General features: G+C 38.6%; 3 protein-coding genes across 7 annotated transcripts; 1 reads left to right on the top strand and 2 right to left on the bottom strand.

Moving 5' to 3' along the window:
- Positions 1 to 2520: 2520 nt before the first annotated feature.
- pnpla1 (patatin-like phospholipase domain containing 1) lies at positions 2521 to 5117 on the bottom strand. Its single transcript, XM_067593613.1, has 8 exons — positions 4910 to 5117; positions 4595 to 4827; positions 4413 to 4478; positions 4120 to 4323; positions 3774 to 3834; positions 3396 to 3647; positions 2951 to 3068; positions 2521 to 2647 (listed from the first exon to the last, which is right to left on the bottom strand). The coding sequence occupies exons 1-8, from the start codon at positions 5115 to 5117 to the stop codon at positions 2521 to 2523; spliced, it is 1269 nt and encodes a 422-aa protein (XP_067449714.1).
- A 1439-nt stretch (positions 5118 to 6556) lies between these two features.
- On the bottom strand, positions 6557 to 19616 carry etv7 (ETS variant transcription factor 7). 2 transcript variants are annotated; one of them, XM_067592341.1, is made up of 9 exons: positions 19467 to 19616; positions 12091 to 12143; positions 11675 to 11816; positions 11370 to 11534; positions 11101 to 11277; positions 8558 to 8701; positions 7537 to 7679; positions 7325 to 7425; positions 6557 to 7238 (listed from the first exon to the last, which is right to left on the bottom strand). In XM_067592341.1, the coding sequence occupies exons 2-9, from the start codon at positions 12121 to 12123 to the stop codon at positions 7049 to 7051; spliced, it is 1095 nt and encodes a 364-aa protein (XP_067448442.1). In that variant the 5' UTR covers positions 12124 to 12143; positions 19467 to 19616; the 3' UTR covers positions 6557 to 7048. The 2 variants fall into 2 exon arrangements, with proteins under 2 accessions (XP_067448442.1, XP_067448441.1); XM_067592340.1 differs by lacking the exon at positions 19467 to 19616 and having other exon boundaries at positions 12091 to 12451.
- Positions 12589 to 18890, top strand: zgc:194242 (uncharacterized protein LOC100005854 homolog). 4 transcript variants are annotated; one of them, XM_067592343.1, is made up of 5 exons: positions 12666 to 12733; positions 16938 to 16971; positions 17463 to 17719; positions 18015 to 18195; positions 18344 to 18890. In XM_067592343.1, exons 3-5 carry the CDS (start codon positions 17465 to 17467, stop codon positions 18538 to 18540), a joined length of 633 nt encoding a protein of 210 aa, XP_067448444.1. In that variant the 5' UTR covers positions 12666 to 12733; positions 16938 to 16971; positions 17463 to 17464; the 3' UTR covers positions 18541 to 18890. The 4 variants fall into 4 exon arrangements, with proteins under 4 accessions (XP_067448443.1, XP_067448444.1, XP_067448445.1 ...); XM_067592344.1 differs by having other exon boundaries at positions 12668 to 12733; positions 16941 to 16971; XM_067592342.1 differs by lacking the exon at positions 16938 to 16971 and having other exon boundaries at positions 12589 to 12733.
- Positions 19617 to 19667: the final 51 nt, after the last annotated feature.

The following is a 19667-nucleotide window of genomic DNA, read 5'->3' as shown; positions in this document are numbered from 1 at the left end:
ACACCGACCATGAACTGTTCAACCCTGTTTAGGGACCTTTGCATTGATATCTTTAATAAAGGCATAAAAATGCCCATAAAGTAATTTTCTTAATTGTTAGTCTCGTAACTCATCGTAATTTCACAACAAGACATATTTTTACATTTTTTATCACCATATTTCACATATTTTATTAATCTAAAGAGTATTCTCAAGTAGATGGAGACAGCAAGTACAGTGTACCGAGTAGCGGCCAGTGCAAAGTTGAATCCAAATCACTAGAGTTTTGATTGATTGTGATTTGACTTTTCATCTGAAAGGCCTCCTCAGTTCAAGGAGTCCAAAGAGAGAGATTGTTTTTTTTTAAGATCATTTGTTTACTCTTGTGCTCCACCCTTGTGCTCAATACTCCACCTTGTGGGTATTTAATGAAACAGCATTTAAGATGTTCAAAGATTTATTATCAGTGTCACCAATAAGTCATATAGTGTTTTCATTCTAAAGTCAGTTCTTCCATTGCAGCTGGGAAATGAGAAGAGATAGGAACAAGAGAAAGCCTCTTTAAATTAGGACTGTACAAAAATTATTGCAGTGAGGAGGAGGGCTGAATCCTATACTTCATTTTATAAATTAAAGTGTTACCCTCCACTTGACTTGGTAAAAAAAACTGCTTTGTGGCAAACATAATAAAATGCCAGATAGATAGATAGATAAAAGGTTTTTAAAACTACAAAATGAGTAAACCAGTCATAGGCACCAGCTCTTTGTCTTCTGATGGACTGCAATATTTTCACCCCACCCCAGAGTAAAACTAATAAAGATGTGTATGAATTAGATCCGATGTTTCCATAGCCTAATATGTATATGAGCAGATGTTTGACTGCTTGTCACAATCAAGCAGCATTAGACATTGTTGCAGGCCTGAAAAATCACCCTACAGAGCTCAGGGAGCTGCAGTTTGTATCCAAATGTATGGCTGCATCCAGATAGAGACATTTGTCAAAAAATTTTACAGTAGGCTCAATCATTGCTTTAACTGGTAGCTGGAGGTTTCTCAAATAGTGACAGCAAGCAAACAAAAAGAACATTGTACAAGACAAATAAGATGAACACTTTATTCATTTGCAGTTTAGAACTGGATTCCAAAAGCATTTTCATGATGGTTACAATATTTTACAATGGAGTAATAGGGGAAGTCAATGGTTTCTCCTCCTACAACATTAAAGAGTCATAAAGCAACACTTTACAATCCTTTTTCAGAATTAATAGATTTTATTACAGCCAATTCTAAACCAGAGATGCGGAAATGCCAGAGGCCACCGAGGCTCAGTGTTGAATTGGTATACAGTGATGAGGTATAGCAAATGCTTACATTCAAGGGGACAAGGAGTGAAAGAGTGCAATGTTCAAATGGCACATCACAGGACTAGTTGTTACCTCTCATGCGAAAATGAAATTAGGAACGCTCTGGATAAGCACCCTGAAGCTAAACTCTCAACTGGACTCAAACCTAAAGTGTATTTGTGCTGAATATTCCCCTAGAACTTTGTTATTATTGGCAGGACGCATGACTTCACACAAGTCAGCTGATGAACCACTGAGATCCACACTTCAATTTTTGTGATGTGATAACAGAAATCACTGTTGGCAAAAGTCTTTAGAGCAAGAAACGCTTTCCAAGAACCCATTCCCTAATGAACCACACAATATTTTCACATTCATACTCTCAGTCGGAGGAAACTGATTTTGGTCAGCCAACAACTTTTCACCTACTGCCACTTTCAGACTAAACACTGGTTGTCCTTATGGGACTTTTCCATTATATATTTGTAGTGTTGCTTGTATATTTGGCACCTTTTTGGTTAGTTTTACATGCTGTAACTATTCTACCAACGCTAAAAAGAACCAATTACTACTAAAACTAATACTGATACAGTGATACAGTTTGAAAAGTACAATGAAATAAAAACATTTTAACCAGCTTTGCTTAAATGAAGCCCCCTTCAAATGGAACCAAACTCAACCTTCAAGTATCTTCAGTGCTCCAGTCAATGGAAATATGCACTCAGAAAAAGCCTAACTTTACAAAATACATGCGACCAGCTGTACACAGAATACATTTTTTACATTTCTGCTGGGTGAGCTGTGTTTAGAGTCAGAGGCTCTCTCTGTAATTCTGGTTTCTTGTAATGCCGTGATGGAGTGACAAACCGTCTGTGCAGACTTCTGTGCCTGGCATCTTCTGAGTGGGCAGAAGAGGAAAGCTTATGGTGAGGTGTCGAATGCCTCTGTCTTCGAGGAACCTCATATTCTGCTTGAACTTTCAGCCATTGCAACAGCAAGATAATGGGCATTACCCTAAAATGCAGAAATGAGTCGTTTCCAGTCAAGTTGAATCCAATCAAGTCAGGTTGAGATGAGATGAGACATGAAAAAATATTAGTATACAGAATGAAATAATCAAGAGTAGTGAAATAAAATGGTAATTCTGAAAGCATTGAGCACAATTTCCAGTGTAATTATTCCATTAAGGATGTTGTCTTACCTGTCTTTTATGTTCTTCTTGAGGCTACAGACAAAAATGTTGAAAAAGAAGAAGGTAAAATGTCTCAGGACATGCCAAACCCAGACAACCAACTTTGGAGCCTGCCTGAACAACAACTCCAGTCTGCGGAAGACAGAGAAGACACAGTCTGCTGATGAGTCACCAAGTCAAATTACACTGCATTTGTAATTGCTAAATTTATGCTTGCGTCTCTGTATAAGGTCAAAAATATGACCTAATTAATACCAAAGTCAGGAGATTGGCAGGGTAAAATGTGATGTGAGATGGATTGGTCTGGATTGGTTAGTGTAAAAATGTTGTATGGTTGCCTCTAGATCTGTCTTAAATTCGAGTGCACAACCTCATTGTTCCTGAAGGGTTGTCACAGTCCTGTCTCTGTTATGTACTGTATGTTCAGTGGATTACCTGCGCCTACTCCGGAGCACAGCTAAGAACGACAGCATGAGAGGTAGGAGCAAGCTGGATACAATTCTTGCAAGAAGTCCAAACATGCTCAGATATGTCACCAGGTTGCCCAGCAGCACTGAAACACAAATAATGGCAAAAGCAAGATTTTGCGTATAACAATTTGAATATTTTGCTTTATAGGACATTCATAACTTACAAAAATCGAGTGACAGTAACAGCTGTTCTACTAAATATTGATAAATCTATATTTACATATACAGTACAGACCAATATGACAAACTTCAGACAGATCCTTTTTTGTTGTTTTTCTGTACACCTTATAACAGTGTGTGTGTGTGTGTGTGTGTGTGTGTGTGTGTGTGTGTGTGTGTGTGTGTGTGTGTGTGTGTGTGTGTGTGCGTGCCTGCGTGCATGCGTGTGTGTGTGTGTGTGCCAGCCGTACCATTCTTTACTGTGTCAAAAGGGAGAGGAGGTTCTTTAGTCGTCAATTTTCCTGTCGATTGGTGTTCAGTGGAAGAACTGCTTGTCTGCACGCGTTTGTTGTCTGTTAAAGATTTCAGCGTAGTGGTCTTGTTTTCCACCTTCATCTCCTCCTCTTCCTCCGTAGTGGTCTCCAGGTGTATCAACGTTTTAGTTTGGTTATAGTTGTGGGCCCCTTGGGATACTTTGTGTATCATCAAATATGGGGCAAGACCTGCATGCGAGGGGAAGATGTGAAAAAGAAATAAAGAAAGTAGGTCAGATCAAGTCCATACATTACAGAAATTAAAAGCATCTCTAATGTTACTTTTTTCCCCTCCTGTGGATATAGTTGACTCACCATTGCTCAGAAGAAAATGAATGGCATCTTTGTAGCCGCTATGGTAGGCTTGTTCCAGAGTCTGAAGAGAGAAAGAACAACACACAAACAGATATATAAAAAGATTTCACAAAAACAAATTAATGGTTTAAATCATTTAGTAAGTCTTTATCCTTTTGTTATTGTTGATGGTGATTCATCAACAGGTGTGTATTGAAGTGTCAACCGTTCTTGACTCAGTTTACTATTACTGTTTTTTTTGCAGAAGTCATTTAAACAGTTAGATTGACAGATATGTTTATGGTTTAATATATACTGTATTATATTGTGGCAAGTAGCGTCTATTGACATACAACAGGGGACTGACCTCTAAAGCCATGGGGTACAGGGCATTGAAGATCCTGAAACTGTTAGCCATGTTGCCTTTTAAGGTGGTTCCACTCACTACCATGTCCCACATGCACGGTGTGTCTGCAGGACAGATGTCTGTCTCTCCAGAGAATGGAGACACTGTTAAGGTGTGACTGCAGGGTAGAGGCTGCATGCTGCTGAAACCACCATCCACATAATGCTGGGAGATAAGATCAAATACTTACATCTATGATACACACTAAACAATGTGCTCGAAGTGAGTTTGTGAGAATGCCATCAAATACTTACTACTCCTTTGAAGGATGGAGGCAGTATACCGCAGTAACCAGGCACAAAGCAGCTACATAGCAGAGCCTAAGGACAGAATAATGAACAAAAAATGGTTAATGGTTGTGGTGTTTTTCTTGCTGGTCTAACCTGCTGAGGGTTCTTACAAATCAATAAGATTTGAGCCTGTAGTGAAAACTAACCTGTACCACATCCTCTTTGGAGTGGAACTCAGATATGACAGTTTGTTTGCCATCGGTCAGACGGGTCATAGCCACAGCGAGGCGTCCATTGGCCATTTGGTGTGCATCAGAAGGAAGATGTTTATGTAAAATATACTTTATCCAGTGGAGAACATTGATTGAAGGGTTAAGTGGTCCAAGTGTTAGACCCTTCATCTGTTTGGCAAAATGCAGCATCTCTTCACAAACGGCAACTGTGAAAGAGATGATTTTCAGTCAGAAACAGTATTTACATGCTGCAGAAGTAGATTTATGACAAAATATAAAGTCACTTACTCAGGCTGATTTCACAGACTACAGCAGCTGCTACCAGAGATCCGGCAGATGCACCAATGACGCAAGGTGCTGCACGCACTATCCCGGGTGCATAATTTCGTAAACACTGGGCAACCCCTAACTGGTAGGTGGCCATGAATCCAGATCCAGAGAAGGAGATGGACAGAGGAACTTCTCTATACTGACAACTGGATACACCTGGGGCCATCTTTAAAGGCTATCAGTTGAAATGTTTTCAGTCGTAGATGGTGAAAAGCATGAGTGCTCTTCGAAAAATTCAACTGTCTTTTAGAAATAGGCAGGGTTAAAGCAAGCTGAGATGAGTTATCCAGTGGAGAGTTCCTGATGGTTTTGCAATCAGTGTTTTTAAACTAACGTCAATTAGATATACCAAGTTGGTCATGCCCATGTGATATAGCATACAACACTCACAGTGTTTTATCTATTTCTGGTCTGAACAAGTTTTGGTTGGCTTATCTCAGTCTGGCTTCCATGTGATAGTGAAAAGCTCCAAATTTTTGGCAATGTTGAACTAATGAATGAGGAGTACAAATCCACAAAAGTACAAATCAACAAAGCAGACTTTAATAAGCCCTTTCTTTTAGTATTTTTAGTACAGACTCAAACAAAAAAACATTTTTAGGATTTCACAGTAAAGTACTTTAAGCACTATAGCTACAAAATTATTTAGTTAGTTATTTCAATATACAAGATAAAGTTAAAAAACATATATATATATATATATATATATGTTTTTTAACTTTATCTTTTGTTATTTTTTCATCTTTAATTGTCTTTTTCTTAAGAACTTCAAGAAGCAAAAGCTAATATTGTCATCTAACTCTTAGTAGTACACCACAAGAGTTTCCATGAAAATAATCACTAGTTTCATATCATACACAGACAGTCAATGAGATAAGTTATACTTTTGAACCAATATACAAACACACTGTCCGTTCTATTGTCCTAATTTCTATTATGTCTGGGATTCAACAGCAGCTGAGCCAGTTGTTGGGACCACAGCACTCCCTGCAGGCACAGATGGCATCTTTGAGGTTTGGTTAGACAAGAAGTGGCACTCTGTGTGTTTTCCTCATGTTGCCTATATCTTGTGAGCTTGCTAATGCTGCAAGTGAGGTGCCAATTTACTTTTTAAATTTCATCTCTGTCCCAGAAAATTTTCTGTACATTGACCATTAATTTACCTTTGTTTTCAGTAGTTTGTCTACTCCATGTAAGGATTTACATGCCATGAAGAATTATTCACCAAAGGGGTTAATCTCATCATTATCGATAATAAAATAATAATGTAGTACATGTTGCATCATTTGGGTAGTGAGAGATACCAAAGTGATAAAAAAAACACTGTACAGTTGCCACACACTTTCCATGTCATACAAAATATTTATTTTTCAAAGCAGGAAAAACATTTACAATTAACCTACAGACTACTCAAGATTAGTCAAGAGACGTGGCAGGGTAAAGTGTGAGTACAATTAGTCTATAGATTATTCCAACTAGTTACTTTGCAACAAATGCCTCGTCTTGAAGCTGATATAGCAAACTATTTGTGAAAAAACTGCCTGTACAAACTGGAATTCAACCTGCCACAAAAAAATGTTTTTTTTTGTTTGTTTTGTGTGTGTGTGTGTGTGTGTGTGTGTGTGTGTGTGTGTGTGTGTGTGTTTGTGAAGACTAACAATCACTCCACCCTGCCACATCCCATCTAAGAACAATCTGTAACAAACTGGAACACTTTCGCAGTCATTTCCTTCACTTACCTACAAATGCCATATAGTATGTGTTTTTGTTTGTATTGCAATTATGTTGAGAAGCCTGAGAAATTTCAATTCTGTGGTGGTTGGATATTGATGTGATTTCTTTCACAGTTTTCATCGTCCCTTAATGTTAGTGTTCAATCTGATCACAGTAATATATACATTGATTCACAGCAAAATGAAAAGCTATCTCACAGTGCAAAAATCCAAGACAGTACACCAAGCTGTAAATTTTGTTAAACCTGTACATACAATGAGTTGTTTTCTGAAGCTGAAACCAAAAGATAAATATCCAGAATCTCCATTTTTATTCTGTAATAACTGTTTTTTTATCATATTTGGCGCATCAAATCCTGCTCTTCTATCTGCATGGAGCACTAGTTGGAGGAGGCTGTGGAGAAGCACGATCAGGGGAAACCTCAAAATGGTCATCACTGAACTCATGTGTAGGACTGCTGTCTGTAAAGTCCTTGTCCTGAGGAGGAGTGTGTTCTGGGGACTCTTGAGGCTCAGCCTGCTGTTTCCTGATGTCCTGTGGGGTTTTCAGGAACCTGAAGAGAGATATAATAACAATGAATGTGTTTGTTGCTGTGGGGAGAAGACAAAAAGAGAATGACAAAGAAAAAAGGGCAGAGACCTGAAGAGGAGTTTTTGTCCACGCTCCTTTTTGATGATGTTGAGCTTGTAGTAGTGCCGCAATGCACGGGACATTTTCTCATAGGTCATATTGTCTCGGTTCTGTAAAAAATAAATTACACATCATCAAGGGCCAAGAGCTTCACCTTTTTGTCTCTCCACCTGTGTCTCTATTGGCCCTGTAAGATGAACCACACAGACCTGGCTGCTCACCTTGTGGTTTCCCCAGAGACGAGCCAGCCCGTTGGGATCAACCACCCTGAACACCAGGCTGTCCTGGTTCTCCCATCGGATGTATTCTTGGTAACGGTCATCACACAACAGCTGATACACGTAGTCCCACAGCAGTCTGCACTCTGGCCATGTTTAAAATAGCAATAAAAATCATTTTATGAAAACTTGTACAATAGTACTATCATTAAATTGTGGTATTTAAAGCTTTATTAAGTAAGTACCTGTAATGTAAGAGATCAAATCAAATACAACTCAATATCACACCTGTAGGCTTGTCCATGTGTGTATGCCAATACTTTTGCTATTGAAGCTTATCTAGTAAAGTTTTAGGAGCAGGACCACACCTAAACCCGAGTGCCACTGCGGATTCCCCGCAAAGCCTCCCCACAACACATCCAAACAAGCAAACAAGTGGAAGAACAAGCCTCATCAATCTTTTCTTTGATAAATCACTCATACATATCTTGTTGATGATGTGGTCCTTGCTGGTGAATTACTGTACAAGTGAATAAAATGACTCATCTGAATCAACCCCCAGTCTGCAGCTTTTGCAGCTTAGAGCCACTTTCAGTTCACTGTTTCAGGTCTGTTAGTCTGTATTACTGTGGACCTTGTACTCATCCTCATGGACAAACCCAAAGTAAAATAAATGAAAGCTTACGAGTAAAAGTGTGGTTGAATAGCAATGTCATAGCAAGTAAAAGAGACACAGATATTTCTTTTAAGAGGCCATAAATCAGGGCTACATGATGAGTGGGATACTATATATAATATTGGACTTAAATTTGTTAGTTGCTAGGAAGAAGACTGATTGTGTAACAAAGGCTTGATGATATAGAGCTATTCTACCCCCTACTGGTCGAAAATTGCTTGATGCAGCCTTGAAATATTTTCTTTAATATTTACTGTATCTGTGCACTTTCATTGGGATGACATGTATTTGTGTTTGTATATTTTTAGATTGAATAGTACAGCTGTTAATAAATCAACACAATACTACCTGGGATGCGGCCGTTAGCTTTGTGCAGTGGGCTCCTAGGTTTCTCCCGGCTAGACAGGTTGAGAGGCTCCTGGATGATGCACTCTGTTTGGGGAGTACCCTGAACTTGTTTTGGAAGAGATGTAGAGACAGCTGCTGGTCCATCTAAGAAAGAGAGATAGATACAGAGACAGAGAGATAGAGAGGGCCAGATAATCAGACATCATAGTTAATGATGAACACTGCTGCCAAATGTGGTAAAGTAGTTTGTTATACCCACTACTATGTGTGAGAGGAGCAGGGTAAGTGTGCAAGATCAAAGGGGCAATCTCTGAGAAGTTACATGTGCTCTGTCTGGCTAGTCGCAGTCGTTACAACAGCTGCCGACACGGCGGTGGTGAAAGCGAGGGAAAGAAATATGAGGAACTGTGACAGTAAGCTAAAGTGAAAGCAAAAGTGAGCCGCTTGAAGAGTTTACATTAATGTGTGTACAAAAGATTGATGCAATGTTCAGGAGGCCATTTTACAACTTGAATACAGCGCGTGCAACAAAGTCATTGTTTTGGACTCTGGAGTTATGAGATCTTTGGTTTCCAGGTAACCATGACACGCCCACTGGCACATATCCTACTTCCTAGAGTGGAAAGCACCTTTTTTATGGTCGGGACAAAAAAGGAATGCATGAGTTTGTATTCCTCTATCGAAGGGTAAAATGTCTTCATCACAAGTGGAGAGCAACAAAATACTTTTCTCAAGTACTGTACTTATGCAGTTTTGAGGTGCTGGCACTTTATTGCAACGTTACAGGGAAATACTGTGCTTTTTTAAACACACTGCATGACAGAGCATGAATTCCTACATGAGGTGATTACACATGCAAGTGGTTGATCAGGAGGTATTCAGACCCACAGTCTAACCAAGATAAACAAGTTTGATTTGATACACAACAAAGTCAAACAATCAACTGTGTGAATGTGTATGTGTGTATTCTTTGCACTGCATGCACCACTGCACTATGTGTAGCACAACCCTGTGCATATAGTACATAACAATCTGACCTGTATGTGGATAGTTTGTTGCCCAGTTTCTTCTATATAATAGCTATATGCATGTTTGCTTGTTTAGCTTGATATCTTTAGCTGTATATCTGTATGTGTATCGTCCTGTAAATTTGTTCTCTGCACTGTGTTTGAATGTACTGAGAGCTATTGTGAACTGGAGTTAAATTCCCTGAATGTGACAACATACTTGGCCAATAAAGTAGATTCTGACTGATCCTGAATATGTTACAGGTGTGGCCGAAATTATTGATACCCTTGAATTTTATTAAAGTAATGCACCATTTGCCCTGAACAGTGTTGAAATTAAAAATATATTTTATTATCAATGCATGTCTATGTTTGGTTTGCAGTGGAACAAAACAAAAAGTTGTTATAATAAAATAACTGAATTCATGCTTATTCTACAAAAACATTCTAAAATAGCTTGGACAAAATTATTGGTACCCTTTAGAAGTTGTAGTTGTATAAATAAATGATTTGTAGTGTTACTTTAAGCAGACTTTTGTGTTTTACTTAGTATCGCAGGTGTTTTCAATCTTATAATCAATCATGCAGCCAGTTTAAAGGCTGCTGTTTAGTGCCACTGTGCATCACATTGAACATGGAAAACAGAAGTAAAACTAGAAAGTGTGAGAGTCTGAAGACATTGGTAGAAAGGTAATAGCCAAGCATGGTCAACGTAAAGGTTATAAGACCATCTCCAAAGAGCTTGATGTTCCTGTGACCACTGTTGCCAATATTATTAAGAAGTTTAAGGCCCATGAAACTGTAGCCAACATCTCTGGACGTGGTCGCAAGAGGAAAATTGGCCTGAAATTGAACAGAAGGATTGCTTGAATTGTCAAGAACGAACCAAGGAAAACTTCAATACAGATCCAAGCTGATCTTCGAGTTCAAGCTACAATAGTTTCAAGTTGCACCATCCATTGCTGTCTGGATGAAAATGGGCTCCATGGTAGAAGACTCAGGAAGACCCCACTTCTAAGAGGGAGACAAAAAAAAAAAACAGACTGGACTTTGCCAAAATGCATGTTGACAAGCCACAGTCCTTCTGGGAGAATATGCTTTGGTCAGATCTTTTTGGTAAATCACACCAACCCTATGTTTACAGAAGAAAAAGATGAAGCCTTCAAAGAAAAGAACACCATGACTACCATGAAACATGGAGGAGGCTCAGTAATGTTTTGGGGTTGCTTTGCTGCCTCAGGCACTGAGTGCCTTGAATCTGAGCAGGGCACAAAGAAATCAGAAGACTATCGAGGCATTTTGAAGCAAAACATAGAGCCCAGTGTCATAAAGCTGTGTCTTAGTGGAGATGTGGAGATACCTTATTCAGAGTTACAGAAAACGCTTGATACCATTTTCATTTCTTTTATTGTATCAAATAATATGTTAAGTTGTAAATCAAAAGCAGAGTTTCAGTTATATTCAATGTGAAATAAAGAATGATGAATACTATATACTTCTGTCAGTTTTCTGTCACGTCTGTATAATGTTACTGACCTGGAGAGTCCTTGACTGTGGGAGGTTGTGGCTCTTGGACATTGTGAGTGGGGACCTGGTGGCTGACTGTGGTCTGGATGTGTCCAGTTGCCAGGGAAGGAGACGTCTTCGGGGGGTCACAGACAACACTCCTCCTTTGCTGTTTCACACACTGTAGGATTTCATACAGGACATCTCCTGCAGAAAACAGGGGAAAGGGAGTGCATATGAAAAACACAGGCGTGAAAGCAGTCAGCATGCTCTCTTTCTGCATACACACTCATTTTTACCTGAGCTGGGGCAGCGGCGTCTGAAATCTTCCTTTGTGAGCAGGCACAGGGCTCGGCCATTCATCTCAAAGCGTCCCTTCTCAGGCCGGCGCAGCGAGTACTCCTTCTGAGCCCAGTGGAGCCAGTGGGCAACGTCGTCCTTATCCCACAGTGATGGGTTTATTCCTAGAAAATAGATGCATATCATTCAAAAACACACAATTACAGACTGTGATTGTGCTGGTGGAAGGTGCTCAACTACTTTGTTGCATGTAGGTAACTTTCAGGTAAACACAGGTGGATATTTCAAACAGAATTTGACTCACGCAGCCGTCCAGGTAGATGCCACAGATCTTCCTGAGTGGGAGGACTGGCCACCGGAAGCTGATTAGGTGGGGAGGGATGCCCACTGGAAGGAACACAGGCTTGCCTTCTCTGCATTGGAGAACTGCTTTCTCTGTTTTCTTGCTACAAAACATTCACATGTATGCACATAAGTACACACACACACACACACACACACACACACACACACACACACACACAAATTTGTTACAGTATACAAACAGAAATACAGAGTTACAGCCTAGTTAAAATTTAAAAAAAGTTTTCAGTAAACAATTGCAGCTAACATGACCTAAAATTCAATACTTTTAATCTCCAAAAAATACACTTAGGCTCTCTGTGTGCTTTTTAAGGCAACACATTACACAACACATTTGCGCCTTAGACGTTAATTTACCTTGACCAAAGGTGGCAGGGAAACGCTCTCCATAGAAAAGTCCTTTATCGACTCTACAAAAAAAAAAGGGATGATTTCCTTAAACGCAGACTTACAACTCATCCAATAACTGAAATAAACTTCAGGTTAAACCTCCTTGGTCTCCATTTTAAGTGAAGATTTCATATTACTTTCGAAGATATAAAAGTCTATTTTCACATTCGAGCCTTCCGGGAAATGAAAACGAAAGAGACATAATCCTGGCGGGGGTGTGTACAAAACAGGCTGATTGGAGGAAGCTGCTGCAGAGGACATTTCCACATACAATTGACTGCGATCCAGCAGCGTTTACTGAAAGAGTGTCGCACCCGGAGTAAGAGATAAACAATCATTTGTTTCCGTATTTTTCATACTTCCATCGTATTGAATGTGAATATAATGATGAATAAAACAATGAGGATTATTTGTGGGTGGAAATAAATAAAAATTGCAGGCAGTGGGTAATTTAAAAGCATAGGAGTGTGAGGCGCGTACATGAGCAGCGCCTGCGCTCATGACAGAAATAGTCCAGAGCTCCTCCTCCTCCTCTTTACACACACGAAGACAAAGTTCACCCGCAACTGCCGTGACGGGGCTGTCAACGTCTCACTGAGCAACAAACTAGGTATGGTGTTTATCCAGACAAGTGCTGTTTAGGATGTGTATTCTCAATAATGCAGCCACCATGTTTACATTCAGTTTAATTCAGTTTACGGCAATGTAACGCCCCCAACCTACATGTTGGTAAATCAAATCTAGGCTACGGTCGAATGGGGCTCTTCTCATTTCTGTATTTTGTGCCTCCTGGTCTCCTCTCTCCCAAAAAACACCCATGGATGGTGAAAAGGCTGCTTCTTTAAAGACATTTAGCATATACATATTGTTTCTAATCAAAGAAGTGCTCATTTTAGCCGTGGAGTTGTTCAGGATGTGTCATTTTACCAAGAAAGTGAAATTCAAATTTATAGTATTGTTCTATTGTGACAACAGATTTATATTCTCATCAAAAATAGACAACATATCACATGATTTACACGTGTTTCTTGTGTATGTTTTTGGTATACAGAAATATATAAAGTACCACAAAGCTTATAATCTTATACAGTACAGATAAGTGCTGAATACTAGAACGATTCAATACTAAAAACATTCACAGATGTAAAAGTGTAGGTTCACATCAAAAAGTATTAATGCATGTATCAAATACATGACTTACACACTTATTTATATGCACAACATACAAAATATAGTCTACAAAGCTGACGTGTCAACACTTGTTTTTCTAGTTACTTTAAGCTTATTACTCAATATATGACTCAGCTTAAAAAGGAAATGAAGAAATTGTCACAAGCAAGTGACCAGACCTCCTGCAAACTCATTCACTAATCACACAACATCAACAGGTTACTGAACAACGACTCAATTAAAAACTGGATCAATTCAAAATGAATGAATGAGTCCAGACAGCTCACTGTAACTTCAACAAGCAAACTACCTACTGCACATTGTATGATCTCTGCTGCATTTTTTTTAAGGAGATAAATTCACACAACAGCCACAGAGAGACATTTAACCATCAGAGAAGAAATTAGCGACCAAAGAGAGGGGAGAAGCTGTATCTGACTCAGGTTATCGGATGTCTTCTTTCTTTCATGGAGATGAAGTATCCATGTCACAACATTTGAATTCATTAACAAGCACTGAAAACATGTTTTATCTGCTAAGTGACTTGTTATTCAACCATAACCAAAATATATATACTTATTTTGATATTTTATGTACCTTAGACCACATTTAACTTGCAATGTATGTTTTTAGTTTAAAATGGGCAAAATGTATCTATTTTATTGCTTATGATGAACAGAACAGGCAAATACATTATAAGGCACTGAGAGGCTAATGATAAACAAAATAATTCCCCAAATAACTTGTTTATATTTTTTTATATGTTAAAATGAGCAATAACTGTTACATCTGTTGTGTTATGGCTCAAAATTGACCGCATATGTGCTTGGGATCATATTTGCATATATATATGTGTGTGTGTGTGTGTGTGTGTGTGTGTGTGTGCATGCGCATGTGTTAAATAAAATATAACAATGTATGACATCTGTACATTCTTGTTTTATATATTATCACGTTGTGATTTTGAATTAAAAGTAAATATATAAGTTGTCATGGATACTGTTATGCTCATCTGTCAGAGATCATAAAATACAGCGGTAGTTAATAACAAAACAATGGACAGATGATGCAGGTTTGCTGCATGTTATATTTAATTGACATGACGGCTCCGAAGCAAGGATGTCTCATTTTATTAAATACTTGTTGCCTCGACTCCTCTCTCCTCGTGTCTCTTCCTCGCCTCCTTTGCTCGCATTTCAGGTGGGAGAGAATAGAGGATGTACAAACTGAGAAATGAGAAGAGAGGATAGTCTTTTTTGCTTAAGAAGGTTCCTAACTGAGTGAAATGACCCGGAAGTATCTAAGTGGCTGCCATGATAAGAGCTGGAGCAGGAAAGGCGCACCAATGCTTCCTTTCTAATCCCCTTTAGCATAGGATACACTTGACCATCCTTTATGAAAGGAAGGAGATAATTCCGTCCCACAATTCTTTGCGGCAGCAAGCGACGCACCATTCACAAATTCAAACAATTAAACCCACATTACACATCCACAGCAGTCTGTGTCCCCTCCGTCCAAAGCTGTGTTCAGCTTGTTTGATAACAGGATGAACAAATGTACAATGTGATATAGGGAGACCAGGGACAGTTGTAACACCTTGAATTCCTCCAATCAGAAACAAGCTACAGTGATTACACTTGCTCTACACGTGCTCAGTTAGATTGTCTTCTTGCTTACAAAAAAGGAGCCACATTTGAAACTCCCAGAGACAGTTATCAGCAAAAGTGTTTTTTGAGGTAAAAATTTAACTTTTCTATCAGATGTATTTTTTTGGATACTGTCCTGAGATCAAATGTCTATGAATCCAAACAAGTATTATTAGAATCACTGTTTTGTAAGCTAAAAATAAAAATGGCTATCATGTGTCGAACTAGCAGTCAAGCTAGTTCACATGAGGTGAAAAATGGCTGGTGATACTGGGACAGTTGTAACACCTTGTTGCAACCATCCCTGAACCAAGTTTCATTTATATTTTAAAAATCTAAAGGCCTACATAAACTAGATAGATAGATAAATCATAAAATTACATGTTAAGTTAATGATAATCATTTGTATGCTAATAGTCAGTGGAAACACGTTTGTTTACAGTATGCTAAATATCAGAAAGAGAAAGACAGAAAGGGGAGTCCCACTTCCTTTGCTGGAGAGGGCTTCAGATGGCATAAAACAGGGCAAATCAGTCAGGACAGTGGCCAGATCATACAGCATTTGCCATTGGACCCTGTACTGAATGTTGTCCTCAAACTAATCCATTCTGATTTCATGTTTAAACTTTTCTGAGGATGTGTGTTCTACCCATTAAATAATTTTCTTGCATTATAATTTGATGGCTTCCCCTCTTTTTTGTCATGTAGTGTGAAAAAAGGTATTCATTTTTTAAATGAAATGAATAGTTACAATAACATGAATGTTAAATAATCTTTTTCATTCTGAGTATTTGATTGATTAATTAAGTATATTTTAGACATGTTACAACCGTCCCTGGCATGTGTTAAACTGTCCCAGTGTACAGGAACAGTTTAACAGTGGATTGACTGTATTTAAATCAATTTTATAACCTGTACATATTTCATAAAACCACTTAAATATATTGTTTCAGTAGTTGACACATTGAAATTTATAATATAGCAAATGGACTATTCCAACGTAGATGTTACAACTGTCCCTGGTCTCCCCTACTTATCGTTTCTGCTGCGGGGTGGGGGTGGGGGGGGGGGGTTGTGACCACTGCAGGTATTTAATAATCCTTCCTCTGTAGCTCAACCAGGAAACACTGTCAATCAACATTAATTAATATTAGATCCTAACTGGTCCTGTCGGTGTGTGTGGAGTTTTGAATAATCAATGATGTTACGCTGCTTTACACTTTTTCTTTTCCTACACAGTGTTTCCCTGTTGAGCTGCAGTAGAAGGATTATAACAACATGAGGGAATTTTGACTGTAACGTTGAAAGATATCTACTTGAGTTTATTAAATACTTGAAGCGACCACCCCCATTAAGAGAGACTCTGTGCACATTTATGCATGAGGCACAGCAGCGTAACTTTTATTATTTAAATCTCCAGACACGCCGTTTCTTCACATGACAAACAGCAACAAAATAATGCGTTGTATATTTGTTGTTCCTGTTATCAAACAAGTTGAACAGAGCTTTGGACAGAGGGTACAATGTCAACAATGTCAACTAAAACTGAAAATGTATAAGCTTTGTAAAAGTAGACTTTATGGCAGAGTTGTTGTATTGGATTGCATTAGATTGCACAGGTGTCCCTAATAAAATGCTCAGTGAGTGTATATCCAATAGAAATTTCCTACCATGGACGGAAAGCATATACTGACCATAACATATTGTAGGAACACTGCAACGTTCCTATTGTCAGGATAAAATATCCCTCTGGCTGGAGAGAAAGCTTGGCCAGATAAACTAGTGCTTGTGTGTAGATGGTTTGTATACCTATATACCTACAGTATAGTGCATGTTAAAGTGTTGAAAACTCAGAGGCCACAATAAGATCCAATGCCCAACTTAAGTATTGGCTACTCTTATTTCAAAAATCTATAAAAGTTATGATAATATACATAATATACAGTACAACCAGGTACTCAAATTCCAAAAAATCTTCTCTTTTGTTCTATCATTCAGCAGATTGAACATTATCTTAATGCAAGAAGTTAAGGTAAGCAAAGTCCAACTCACTCAAAAGCAAAAACCATGAAAGGTTTCAACAAAGGGCTGTTTTTCTCCTGATCCCGATTGTTAAAGTATCTGGGTCATAATCGGCACGTCTGCTGATTACTGTGGGATCTGACAGGAAATCCACACCATTTGTTTTAATTTTGGAAAATTAAAAAAGTGGGATTAGAAAAGCTCAGTTACATTTGATTGTTGGAAAAAGAGAGTCTGGTGGTAGCAGGTATCACACAAAGTTCATCATGTCCAAAATATTAAAATATTGGCATTAACATTTAATGAAAGTATTTCATATGATGATGAGATTGCCACAATAGAAGACAAGTGCTTAACAAAGCCAAGATTTGTAAAACATGGGGTCACTTGTCATGCTGTATGTTACAATGATTTGTATTGCTTTTCGTGGTTGTAAATATCTGAAATAGTATTGTAGCCACCTAACAATTCCCACCTGTCTTTTCTTTCATATTTCTCCAGTGATGTGGGCTGAAAAAGTTGGGAAACAGTTGGGCAAACCGACACGATCACTGGCAGGATGGCTGGTCAGTAAGTTCTTTACAGTGCACAACCAGGTCCTTGAGGAGAATGCCGTGCAGCTTTGTGGGATCCAACCTGGGGACACTGTGCTGGAACTGGGTCATGGCCCAGGTCTGGGTCTGCAATCAGCAGCCAAACTGCTCACAGAGCCCACAGGCCGCCTTATAGGAGTGGATTACTCAGAGTTTATGCACCAGGTGAGGTATAATTACTGTCAGAGTGGAATAAAGTATTCAAGTTCAAGTTTGTTTATCACATGCATGTGTTAAAGTTTGTTTCAAAAAGAGTGGCTTAAAAGCACAAAGCAAAGCCAAATCTGCCCAGCAATACAAACTGTAAGCCTTTCTATACACAAGGAACAGCTCCTTAGAAACAATAATTAAGAAAACATAGAAGAAAGAAGCAGGCGGACAAAAGCTGTAACTATAGTGGGACAATATTGTATTTGAAAGGGGAACATTTCTCAGTTTCGGAATATTTCTCCCCTTACAGATGGCTAGTGAGCGTATAAAGGAACTTGTGGCCAGTGGTAAAGTGACCCTACACCACTGTGATGTAGCAGCGATGCCTCTGGAAGACAGCACTGTGGATAAAGTCTTTCATTGCAACTGCTACTACTTCTGGCCTGACCTCAGGAAGGGAGCCACAGAGATACACCGGGTAATGAAACCAGGTAAGTAATGACGCTGTGGTGTAATAAAGACTGTCTTGTAAGGAACATTTGTCATGCAAATTAAAACCTGTCTCAGACGCTTTGGTGATTTACGACCTTACTCCTAGTTTTGACTATGTCTTTTTTTCTCCCTTTTGAATCCCCCCAGGGGGCCTGATGGTGACCACGCTGAGGCTGTCCAATGTGGCTACTATGGCAGCAAAGCGAGTGATGCCAGGGCAGAACTGGCGCCCAGAGGCCTACATGGCAGCTCTGAGAGAATCAGGCTTCACTGATGTCAGAATGGAAGACAAACAGCACAAACTCATTACTTTTCAGGCTATCTACGCCACTGCCTTAAAGTGAGAGTGTAATCAAACTACAAGTGAAAGATTGTGAGTTTTCCACCTCATTTATGTGATTGTGAGGTTTTATATGATGATTTTCCTTTTGAAGATGGAAATGTTGTGTTTTATAATGATGATAACATGATCAGAAATGTCTTTCTACTGGCTGTAGGTTGTTTCCTACGTTTGATTCTCCTATCTTGAGCATCAGAAATACATTGTATTGTATTCTGAGTGCTATTTGCTATGGTTGAAATATCACCATATTAACAAGGATATTTCCTGATATCAGTATCACAATGTAAGAAATTGTATGCAAAGTCAGTAATCAAACTATTTTTCAGAACAATAAACAATCTTCCACTTTTACATGTCCATTTCATGAGATCGAACTCTTTATATGTGTAAAACAAAAGTGCTGAGCTCTTGGCTTGCTTGAATATCTTCCTCCACTGGACAGACTTTATGCCTCAAATAACTTTCACTATGATAAGGTTGAATATTCTGAACTAAGACTTTTGTACTTGATAACAGTCCATAGCATGATGCTTGATATACATAGCAAAATAAGTATAATAGTGTACTTATATATGCACTGATAATTAAGTAAAATATACACAATAAAATAAAATAAAAGCACAAGTAGCATAGAAATAAGCAGGGGGCCACAAAGTACAAATAAGGGTGCAACACATTAATGAAAGTGCAGGGTACTAGTTACAATGTTCCAAATTAATAATGTAGTCTACATACTGTCAGGCATCTATATAATAATAGTGCATAGCAATAATCCCTTGTCAGTGTTAGTGTCCAGCACTGAACTATCTATTTATCTAAACAGATATAAATAATCTAAATAAAGGCAAATTGGTAAAATATCTAATAGTCTTTGGTTGAAGCCACAGACATAGTTGACATACAGTAAGACTGAATTAATCTTTATACCTCACTGGAAGCGTGAAGACCGTGATAAACGCCACCAAAGTCATTTCGGTTTGTCCAAAATATTGAAGTCAGCCACAGTCGTTAAGGAGGGAACTCGAATTCAACGTGATTCAAAATATTTTGTAAGCATCTCCAACAAGCCAAGACATGTGTTTTCATCTATTTCAATAACACTTTCAATGTAACAGTGGGTGGCGATCA

The sequence above is a fragment of the Thunnus thynnus genome, chromosome 6 (genome assembly GCF_963924715.1).
Source record: "Thunnus thynnus chromosome 6, fThuThy2.1, whole genome shotgun sequence".
In the NCBI taxonomy this organism is placed as follows: Eukaryota; Metazoa; Chordata; class Actinopteri; order Scombriformes; family Scombridae; genus Thunnus; species Thunnus thynnus.
This window is presented reverse-complemented; position numbering and strand designations above follow the sequence as displayed.